Source organism: Candoia aspera, chromosome 10 (assembly GCF_035149785.1).
Source record: "Candoia aspera isolate rCanAsp1 chromosome 10, rCanAsp1.hap2, whole genome shotgun sequence".
Classification (NCBI taxonomy): domain Eukaryota; kingdom Metazoa; phylum Chordata; class Lepidosauria; order Squamata; family Boidae; genus Candoia; species Candoia aspera.
Genome location: NC_086162.1, coordinates 26992274 through 27003631, shown reverse-complemented (window position 1 = coordinate 27003631; position 11358 = coordinate 26992274). Strand labels below are relative to the sequence as shown.

General features: G+C 45.7%; 1 protein-coding gene across 1 annotated transcript; it reads right to left on the bottom strand.

Moving 5' to 3' along the window:
- Positions 1–3869: 3869 nt before the first annotated feature.
- LOC134503132 (C5a anaphylatoxin chemotactic receptor 1-like) lies at positions 3870–11088 on the bottom strand. Its single transcript, XM_063311779.1, has 2 exons — positions 11027–11088; positions 3870–4974 (listed from the first exon to the last, which is right to left on the bottom strand). The coding sequence occupies exon 2, from the start codon at positions 4953–4955 to the stop codon at positions 3882–3884; it is 1074 nt and encodes a 357-aa protein (XP_063167849.1). The 5' UTR covers positions 4956–4974; positions 11027–11088; the 3' UTR covers positions 3870–3881.
- Between the last annotated feature and the right edge of the window lie 270 nt (positions 11089–11358).

Sequence of the window (11358 nt, the reverse complement as noted above, 5' to 3'; positions counted from 1 at the left end):
TGGTTATTGGTGAGATGTCAAGATTAAAGATAGACATTCTGGGCGTCAGTGAACTGAAATGGACTGGAATGGGCCACTTCACATCAAATGACTACCAGATCTACTACTGTGGACAAGAGGACCACAGAAGAAATGGAGTAGCCTTCATAATTAATAGTAAAGTGGCTAAAGCAGAGCTCGGATACAATCCAAAAAACGATAGAATGATCTCAATTCAAATTCAGGGCAAGCCATCTAACATCACAGTGATCCAAATATACGCCCCAATCACAGATGCTGAAGAAGCTGAAGTAGAGCAGTTCTATGAGGATCTGCAGCACCTACTGGACAACACGCCTAAAAGAGATGTTACTTTCATCACAGGAGACTGGAATGCTAAGGTGGGCAGTCAAATGACACCTGGAATTACAGGTAAGTATGGCCTGGGAGAACAAAACGAAGCAGGACACAGGCTGATAGAATTTTGCCAAGACAATTCACTGCATAACAAACACTCTCTTCCAACAACCTGAGAGATGGCTTTATATGTGGACTTCACCAGATGGACAACACCGAAATAAAATTGACTACATCCTTTGCAGCCAAAGGTGGTGGACATCTGTACAGTCGGTAAAAACAAGGCCTGGAGCTGACTGTAGTTCAGATCACGAACTACTTCTTGCACAATTTAGGATCAGACTAAAGAGATTAGGGAAGACCCACAGATCAGCTAGATATGAGCTCACTAATATTCCTAAGGAATATGCAGTGGAGGTGAAGAATAGATTTAAGGGACTGGACTTAGTAGATAGGGTCCCGGAAGAACTATGGACAGAAGTTTGCAACATTGTTCAGGAGGCAGCAACAAAATACATCCCAAAGAAAGAGAAAACCAAGAAGGCAAAATGGCTGTCTGCTGAGACACTAGAAGTAGCCCAAGAAAGAAGGAAAGCAAAAGGCAACAGTGATAGGGGGAGATATGCCCAATTAAATGCAAAATTCCAGAGGTTAGCCAGAAGAGATAAGGAATTATTTTTAAACAAGCAATGCGCAGAAGTGGAAGAAGACAATAGAATAGGAAGGACAAGAGATCTCTTCCAGAACATTAGAAACATTGGAGGTAAATTCCAGGCAAAAATGGGTATGATCAAAAACAAAGATGGCAAGGACCTAACAGAAGAAGAAGAGATCAAGAAAAGGTGGCAAGAATATACGGAAGACCTGTATAGGAAGGATAACAATATCGGGGATAGCTTTGACGGTGTGGTCAGTGAGCTAGAGCCAGACATCCTGAAGAGTGAGGTTGAATGGGCCTTAAGAAGCATTGCTAATAAGGCAGCAGGAGACGACGGCATCCCAGCTGAACTGTTCAAAATCTTGCAAGAAGATGCTGTCAAGGTAATGCATGCTATATGCCAGCAAATTTGGAAAACACAAGAATGGCCATCAGATTGGAAAAAATCAACTTATATCCCCATACCAAAAAAGGGAAACATTAAAGAATGTTCAAGCTATCGAACAGTGGCACTCATTTCACATGCCAGTAAGGTAATGCTCAAGATCCTGCAAGGTAGACTTCAGCAATTCATGGAGTGAGAATTGCCAGATGTACAAGCTGGGTTTAGAAAAGGCAGAGGAACTAGGGACCAAATTGCCAATATCTGCTGGATAATGGAAAAAGCCAGGGAGTTTCAGAAAAACATCTATTTCTGTTTTATTGACTATTCTAAAGCCTTTGACTGTGTGGACCATAACAAATTGTGGCAAGCTCTTAGTGGTATGGGGATACCAAGTCATCTTGTCTGCCTCCTGAAGAATCTGTATAATGACCAAGTAGCAACAGTAAGAACAGACCACGGAACAACGGACTGGTTTAAGATTGGGAAAGGAGTACGGCAGGGCTGTATACTCTCACCCTACCTATTCAACTTGTACGCAGAACACATCATGCGACAAGCTGGGCTTGAGGAATCCAAGGCTGGAGTTAAAATCGCTGGAAGAAACATTAATCTCAGATATGCAGATGATACCACTTTGATGGCTGAAAGCGAAGAGGAACTGAGGAGCCTTATGATGAAGGTGAAAGAAGAAAGTGCAAAAGCTGGTTTGCAGCTAAACCTCAAAAAAACCAAGATTATGGCAACCAGCTTGATTGATAACTGGCAAATAGAGGGAGAAAATGTAGAAGCAGTGAAAGACTTTGTATTTCTAGGTGCGAAGATTACTGCAGATGCTGACTGCAGTCAGGAAATCAGAAGACGCTTAATCCTTGGGAAAAGAGCAATGACAAATCTTGATAAAATAGTTAAGAGCAGAGACATCACGCTGACAACAAAGGTCCGCATAGTTAAAGCAATGGTCTTCCCTGTAGTAACGTATGGCTGCGAGAGCTGGACCATAAGGAAGGCTGAGAGAAGGAAGATAGATGCTTTGGAACTGTGATGTTGGAGGAAAATTCTGAGAGTGCCTTGGACTGCAAGAAGATCAAACCAGTCCATACTCCAGGAAATAAAGTCAGACTGCTCACTTGCGGGAATGATATTAAAGGCAAAACTGAAATACTTTGGCCACATAACGAGAAGACAGGACACCCTGGAGAAGATGCTGATGCTAGGGAGAGTGGAAGGCAAAAGGAAGAAGGGCCGACCAAGGGTAAGGTGGATGGATGATATTCTAGAGGTGACGGACTCGTCCCTGGGGGAGCTGGGGGTGTTGACAACTGACAGGAAGCTCTGGCGTGGGCTGGTCCATGAAGTCACGAGTCAGAAGCGACTAAACGAATAACAACTAAATTGTCTACTCTTTCCAAATTGAAATTGTGTTTGAACTTGTCACATGTTGTGAAATTAAAGAGCTTTGGTTATGTCTTCCGGCCACCAGTTGAGGCTCACAGATGTGTTCTGCCAGTCTTCTGTGTGTTTGTCCTGTGTGGTGGTTTTCACTGTCCTTGCGTGGTGTGATGTGAAGGATCCCTGTTCTTCCTACTTTGCCTGTTGGGCCTTTGGGTTCACTTAGGGTGCTTTGCTATGGTGATGCCCAGGAATTGTGGTAACCTTTTGATAGTATATGAGGTAGTTTTGATCTATGAGTGAGTTGTCTTTTTCATGGGTTGTGCTGGTTGTGTTGTGATTGGTTGAATGGATGGATCTTTTTAATGGCATCACATGGGTTGGAACATGTTGTATACATTGTCTTATTTTTGCTTCTTGCAGTTCTGGTTTATTACAATGTGTTTTTTTCTTGTCTAAGGAGTATTCTGACATAACTTTTTTTGTATGCTGTTGGGCTGTTGCTCTGACAGTACTTGATTGGTATGGGTTGCTTTTCAATAAACTTGTAGTTTGCTATTGCTTTCTCTGCTGATAAGAATATCCAGGAAGGCTAGTCCATTGTTGTTCTCCTCTTCTGAATTTAATTTCATAAAAGAAATTGAATTGGGTAGAAGGAGGATCATGCTATCCCGAATGGTGGTGCAGCAAATGGATGGGTTATTGTGGTATTCATTGATTTTTGGTTTTTATCTTCTAATATCAATAATGTAGGCAGCTCAGAAATGGAGCAGCATATAAGTACTAGTTATAAATGAAACATTAGTAATACATTTCCTAACTTGCATATGTATACATACAGAGACATAATGAGACAAATTAATACATGAAGACTTAAATATGTTTCTGTCCACTTATTTATTTTTACCACTTCATAAGGGAGAAGCGGTAGCCTAGTAAGTAAGCTACATAATTGGATCAGTAGGCAGTTGGCCCCCAGCACAAAGCAAAGTCAGTGAGAAATGGTCACTGGGGTAGCTGCTGCAAATGCAATCTGTTGCAAATCTGTGCACGGCTTTATTTGATCAGCTGGAGGGGAGCAAGCAGATAGCTGGAGGGATAGCTGGCTTTTCCTTACAGGGTGGTGTTAGTGCTCTGATCCTCTGTAGTGGTGCAGGTGTTCTGAGCTTTCCCCTCAGCCTGGGAGGTGGCTGCTAAAGTTTCCTCACTCAGGATGTTGTGCAACACAGCAGTCAGCGAGCGCCGGATTTTGGCCTTGAAGTCTTGGCCTGCGATGACGTAGATGATGGGGTTGATGCAGCTGTTGATGTAGGCAAGAGCCACAGTCAGGGGGTCCAGCGTGTTCACCAAAAGAAAGAGGGGATTCCACCGATCCATGCTGGCCATGATCAGGCCAGCCACATGATAAGGAGCCCAGCAGACAAAAAAGCTCACAACAACCACCAGGACCACTTTCAGGGTCTTCTTGGAGTGGGCAAAGCGACTGCTGCGTACCCGCAAAACCAGCAGCCCGTAGAAGAGGCTGAAGGCTACAGAAGGAATAAGGAAACCAATGAGGAAGCGCATGACTGCCACAGAGATTTCGGCAGTTCTGTGATTTGTGCCAAAGATGCCATAGTCGACCACACAGGTAGTCAGGTTATAAAACTCATAGTATCTTGTCATTCTAGTCATGAAGGAGGGCAGAGTGAGCAGGGTAGCAGAGGTCCAGGCCACACCACACAGTTTCCAGGCTAGCCGGGTCGAACGATGATTCTGGCACCAGATGGGCCTCACCACAAGGGCACACCGATCCATGCTAATTAGGGTCAGCAGCAGGATGCTGGCAAACATGTCAAGGATGATGAAAGAGGGCAAGAGCCTACAGGCAAAGTCTCCCAGCACCCAGCTGTTCTCGGAGCCCAGGGATGTGGCCAACATAGGCAGAGACAGGCAGCAGATCAGGTCTGCCACTGAGAGATTAAGGAACCAGACTGAGCCCACTGTGCGCTGCATCTGGAACCCCACAACCCAGATGACAGCCCCGTTGCCCAGCGTGCCAACTAGAAAGACCAGGGCATAGAGGACAATAGTCACCAGGATGATTGGGCTCAGGCTGCTCTCGAAGCTGAGCGGTACCTCTGAGAAATTAGAGTTTGAATAATTATATTCAAAAACATTAGGAAAATCTCCCATAGGGTAATCCATCTCTGAATGACGGGGAGTTCTGCAAAGAGACAAGAAAGGAGGCGGGTGTTAGTGGTCTCACCACCCCCGAGAGGTGGAAGCCAGCTTCATCTTGCTCGTAGGCTCAGAACAGTGCACTTCTGATGCCCGGCATTCCCTGTTGGGTGAAGGGGTGTTTAAAAGCTGAAATTCTGCAAAACGCCCTGCTCTGATCTCAAGGTAATTTTGTTTTCATTTATCATTGAGCAAGGAAAGACAAGTGGGTCCCTCTCCCCTAATCCCATTTGCAGGAAGCCACTCAACCTCCAGAACAGGGAGGTTCTGGCTGTACCCACATGGGAGGTGTGGGGTGGCTGCGAGGGTGTTCCAAAAGCTTGCTGAGCTGCTTGCAGTGTAGGGGGAGCAGCTGTCCATAGAGCACCAAGGTGCGCACAGGCTCTGAAACAGCCAAGATTGGTGGAGGAGGACATCAAAGCCATGGCCTGCTCTTGCATCCAGGGCCAGACTCCGAAGACACTCCAGCTGCTGTGGGATTAGGGAGCTACTCATCCTGGCTGCCTATTTGCTTCCTCTGTTTTTAGTTAAATTTCACCCTGTGGCATCCACAGACATAATATTTGTGTTTGGTTTATTAACTTCTGCCCTGTTCATAAAAGTAAAAGCAGTGGAGTGTCTTCTAGTGCTGCCCTTCCAGCAAGCCCAGGGCTAGTGTAAACGTTTGGGGCTTTTCCCCCTGGACAAGTGATGTCTTTCCCTTAGGAATCATGGCTTCCTTGAACAAGGAAATGAAGCTGTGCTCTTTGTCCCCAAAGCATCAGAATAAGCTATGGGTTATTGGGGAGGGAGGCAGGTTCCATTACAGAAGATTCAGGTACTGAAAGGGTTGGGAGAAAAGCAGACCTATAAACCGAGATGAATAGAGCAGAAGTATCCAGAGCTCTGGGGGATCAAACTAAGAGGAACCAATAAATAACAGAAGATGAACTTTTAAAAGAAGAGGGTGGCAGCTTCAGTTTGCTTTTGTTTTCATCTCATCCCCAGGTAAGGAAAGGAGCCCCGATTCTTGCCATTTATTAAATTATGTTGCACCTTTATACAAGGAGGCCTAAGGCAGCACTCCCTCCTCCAGTTTTTCTCCATAGCCACAATCCTGTGAGATAGGGCTGAGAGAGGGTGACTGGCTGAAAGTCGCTAACCACTGTTTTGGGATTTGAGAAGCTGGATGCAGTACAGGTTCTGAGTTATTTTGTGGATAGTGGTCTGGGTGGTTGTGGCTTTGCCTGTGGGTGTTTGTGGGAGATCCTGGAAGGAGAGAGCAGCGATCTGAGATCAGCCTCCGCGGGAGCAATTGATCGTCCCTTCTCCTTTTCTCTTGCTCCTCTCGCTTCTGGTGGAATCAGCAAGGCTTATTCTGGGCGAAGGAACTACCCTGTAGTACAAACATTCCCTTCGGGCCAGACTACCAAAGGAAGGGGAACTGCCACTTGCCTCCCCTTGAGTAAATCAGAGCAGTAGGGTTTATTTGGAGTAAAAGCTGGTGGCAGCCGCACCAAGGGTTTTGAGTGGAAGGCTTAGAGATTCCCTGGCAGGAACCAGTGAGGCTCAGTCTGCTGTCTCTTCGGTTCCTAGAAAAATCAGCTGGACAAACAGACAGGAGAAAGGGCCTTTCAGTCAGAAGGAATTGGCCCAAGATTAGCAATGTCTTAGACAAAGAACAGGCAGAGCGATAGGTCCTGGGTCTGCACTGCAGCCTTAAGCTGTGGCACTCCTGTGTGTAAACGATCTGGAAATAAAACTGGCTTAGGAATCCCTGTACAGGTTCTTTCTATCTCTGAGCAAAGGTTTAGTGAGAGCACCTGCCAGCATACTTTGGGGGGGCAGTATTTCACTTTAAGGAGTCCCTCTTTGTTGGTGGCTCTGCCTGCTTTTTGTTTTATGACATGGTCAGTCAGAAGGCTTTCCTTCTGCCTTGCTATGTTGTAGGGATAGGTAAGGTCTGGCACCTAGAGAACTGCATCCTGCCAGGAGGAGAGTTGGAGCGTGTGCTCTTTGCATTGCGGCCATGTGTAAATCAGTCCGGGTGGGCAGTTAATGCAAGGGCTAAGAGTTCCGAGCCAGCACTTTCATCTCAGAAGCAACTTCCATCTTCATGAGGGGGAAATGTGCTGTCATGTACACAGAGTCCAATTCTGCTTGTCCCTCCCTCTTCTGGATATAGATTTCTCCTTTAAAGCAGAAGGCCGGAGTAAGTAGACCAAGGCTGGAACCAGTCCCAAAGCAGTCCCTGATAAATGGCTAGAATCTCAGCAAGGGCCAGGGGTGGAGTTCAGGTCATTTTCTGAAATTGCCGCTCCTGCAGAAAGCTAGGGTTAGTTTCCTGGAGGTAGAAGGCACTGGCTGCGATCACTCATGCACTTGTTGCCTCATGGGTGGACTACTGTGACGTGCTCTAAAGGAGACTACCCTTGAAGACCACCTGGACATTGCAATGGTCCTTCACCTATGACCATTCATTCAGCAACCGCAGTTACGATGGTGCTTAACAAATGGTGGTTACGACCAGTCCTCGGATTTCTGGCCATCCTAGCGCCCCCACAGTCACCCAATCGCGATCTGGGCACTTAGCAACCCGTTCACACTTATGACCAGTTGCCAAGCACCCTGCGATCAGGTGATCACCATTTGCAACCTTCCCTGCCGGCTTCCCACAAGCAAAGGCAGTGGGGAATCTGGCAGGGAAGGTTGCAAGTAGCTCCCATGAGTCACTCCTGATGCCTTTTCTCCCGAGGAGCCCCGCTATGAGTACGAGATCCCAGGGATCTCATACTCCGTAGCAACCTCCCACCTGCCCCCACTCCATAGCACCTGCCCACAGCCTCCACCGGCCTGCTTGCAGCCCGCACCAACCCGCCCACACTCCCTAGTGCCCACCCGTGGCCCCCGCTGGCTTGGCCACGCTCTGTAGCACCTGCCTGCAGCACACCCCCTCATGGCACCCACAACCCCCACACGCCTTACCTGGGACTCCCACTTCTTCCCACTTCACAATCCGCACGGTCCTGGGGATACAACAGCAACCAGGACCGCTGGGATTGCCATTGCTAAGTCATGTTTTATGACTGGATCCCTTAGTGACAAATTCTGGTCCCAATTGCCATTGTAACTCAAGGACTACCAAGATTCAGGATAGATTTCTGCTTCTGGGATAATTGTTTTTTAAATCCAGTTTGGAGTTCTATCCGTTCTGGTGAGTTCTCAATTGTTAGTAAAATAGGAAATTGGTAAAACCCAGAACATGGGGAAGTAAAGATGATGGGGAAATGCGTACTCTGAAGCATCTGATGGCCGGAAAAAAAAAATCAGTATCAGCCGAAATAAGATACAATTAAAATTAAAATGTATGGTTTAAAAAGTGTGGACTGGCTTGAGAAGAAGCCAATGGCACAGCAAGAGACAGTGTGTGCATATCTAATATTTAGAAATAGTGGCTGAATATGAAAGTAAATATTTTAGTGCCACAAACACAGGGTTTATGCAACATGCTAAATATAGATCAACAAAGCAATGCAGGTTCATATAAGATGCAGTGTCCAAGCAAATACATTGAATTATGGCTTTGTATGATAGCCTGGTCCTCTAAGAGAGCTGCCCTCCCACAAATAGATCAACTGCAAAGGATCCACCCCATCCTGGCTTCATCAAGTGTGTTTGCAAGCCCAGCTATATAAAAAAAACTGCCACTACAGGTTCCATCCTATACTGGGCAGAAACAATATTCCCCTCTTTCACAAACTATACACAGGCCAGAAGATATGTATAGCGGTATAAATTCAGAACTGTACAAGGACTTCAGGCAAAATATAGCACCAATACCCTTTTCCTTCCTCTGGCTTTTAACTGCATTTTAATTTGCATCATTTTAAATTTTGAATGACCATCATGCTGCTGCCTAGTTTGTATATGCTTTTCATTTTGCATTTCATTTTATTGTATATGTTTTTATTCCAGTTGTATATTTTAGTGCATTTTACTGTGAACCGCCCAGAGAGCTTCAGCTATTGGACAGTTTTAAAATTTTAATAAACTTTGGCAAATTGCTTCTTCTACCTCCTCTACTAGGGCCCAGCCTGGTGGCATCTTTTCCCCTGAATGCTAGTTTTAACTGACAGCAATGATATCTCCATCTGAGTAAATTTATCACCTCCACTTTGTTGGAGATCTTAACAAATCAGCGTGCCTCATCAGCATATAGGTGAGTTGATCCCATGATGCAATTCTCTATGTGCGAGGAAGCTGTTTGTTGCCACTCCCTCTCTCTCTTCCTCCTCCTTCCACCAACTGAGGAGGAAGCAAGCATGCTGCTCTCTCTCCCTCCGTTATGGCCACATGCTTGGGCCTTGAAGAAGGATTTTTCCCATTTTCTGCACACAGCTCTTGGCAGCTATGAGGGCTAAGAGTTCATTAAGTTTAGGGAACAGCAGAAACAAAGCATTTCATTTTTCACCAAAGATGGATGTAACTGAACCAAGAATAAAATCAGTAAGACTCTTTTTACTTTTAGACCTGCTTTGTCTAAGCATGTGATTCTTTATGCTTGGGAGGGCTGAGTGTGTAAGATCAATAACCTGTATTTCTCTGACGTGCTCATTAAAGCTATTTAAGATAATATTCTTTTTCTGTGTGCAGCTTCTCCACTGTGTTAAGCTCTGCTCTATTCGGTGGTCCTAGCCGTCCACTAATGGCTTTACACTTTGAGCTAACTTGGTACTGCAGTTCTCTTGGTAATTTTGCCTTCTGCTTTCTCATCCCTTATTTTTCATAATCTTACCTGAGGAAGAGTTCTCAGTAACTTAAAGCTTACAAGCTCTTTTGTGCCATTTTTTAAAAATCCATTCTATCATGTCTGATTCTCAGTGACTGCCTGGACAAGTCCCTGCAGCTTTCTTGACAAGGTTTTTCGGGAGTGGTTTGCCATTGCCTCTTTCTTCCTAGGGCTGAGTGGGAGTGACTGGCCCAAGGTCACCCAGCTGGCTTTGTGCCTAAGGAGGGAGTAGAATTCATGGTTTCCTGGTTTCTAGCCCAGTGTCTTAACCACTACACCAAACTGGCCAACTCTCTAACACTACACCAAACTGGCTCTCTTGTTCCATTTAGTGGGGTCCTAATAAAGGGAATATCCTACATTAAATTTAGAGGATGCCCAACTACAAATGACTCTGGGCAGCTTGCTTTTGTACATAGGGTCTAGTTCTCTTCTGAAGTTCTGTGGTCATGGGAAGGAACAACCACAAAGAGTAAAGACATATAAAGAGATGACTCCGCAGATTTTTTTCCCCACATACATTGCTTAATCTGTTCTTTGAGCAGCAAATGGAAGCTAACTCAGAACACCAAAAGGACGCTGTTCTTCAGCAAGAAGAGTCAAATGCCAGGACATTTGCAGCCCACAGAAGTGCTAGACAGGCAGGAATGAGGAGGGGACCTCCTAAAGATAGTTCCCAACACAGTTTTAAGAGAAGATCTTTGGTCCAGTTTAAAAACTAAACATTACTCATTAAATCTTTTCGATTTCTCTGGCCTATAGCCAAACCTGCCATTAGGCTGGATGAGGATGTTGTTGCTTGAGGCAATAGGGGCAGTCCTTCCCCCTGTCATATCCCTGTTTTGCTGTGGATTGCCCAGGAGCTTTGCCACCCTGGAACCGGATGGGATGGGATGGGCATCTGCTTTGCCAGCCCTGCAGTGGACTCTGCTAGGAAGGTCTCCCTCCTATTCTTGGCTTCAGGGAGGAGGAGCCCCCTCCTGGATTTTTCTTCCACCACTTGGGAACAAAAATTGTTGCAGGCAAATCCCACTTCACTCTTGTTAATCATTTGTATCCAAAGGACAGGAAAGGTCCCTTGTGATACAAAAGTGCAAACAGGCAACCAAACAGCAAATAAACACCATTAAAAGATATACAGTTTAACAGGAAAATGAATCCAATGTGTAAAGGCCTGAGGAAGAATTCTCCTTCCTCCCCTGGATCCCCACATCCTCAAGGTTCCCAGTGGGAAGAGAGAGACAATTGTACACATAGAAATGGCACTTACAGTGGGGAACAAGACCCAGGCAGGCGTTGCTCTGATGCCTCTGATCAAGAGGACTCCGAAATATGGAAAGAGGACTCTGAAAGGCAATTTTGCAAGGAGGGACTTGGACGCTCCAAAAGAGGAAGTTGAAAGTTTACAAAAAAGGGTTGCCTGATGGAAGGCACTGAATTAAGTCAAACATTAATAGGATACTACACCCTTGTGTGGCGCAGAGTGGTAGGCGGCAGTATTGCAGCTGAAACTCTCCCTGTGACCCGAATTCAATCCCAGCAGAAGCTGGATTCTTGGGTAGCCGCCTCAGGTTGACTAAGCCTTCCATCCTTCCGAGGCTG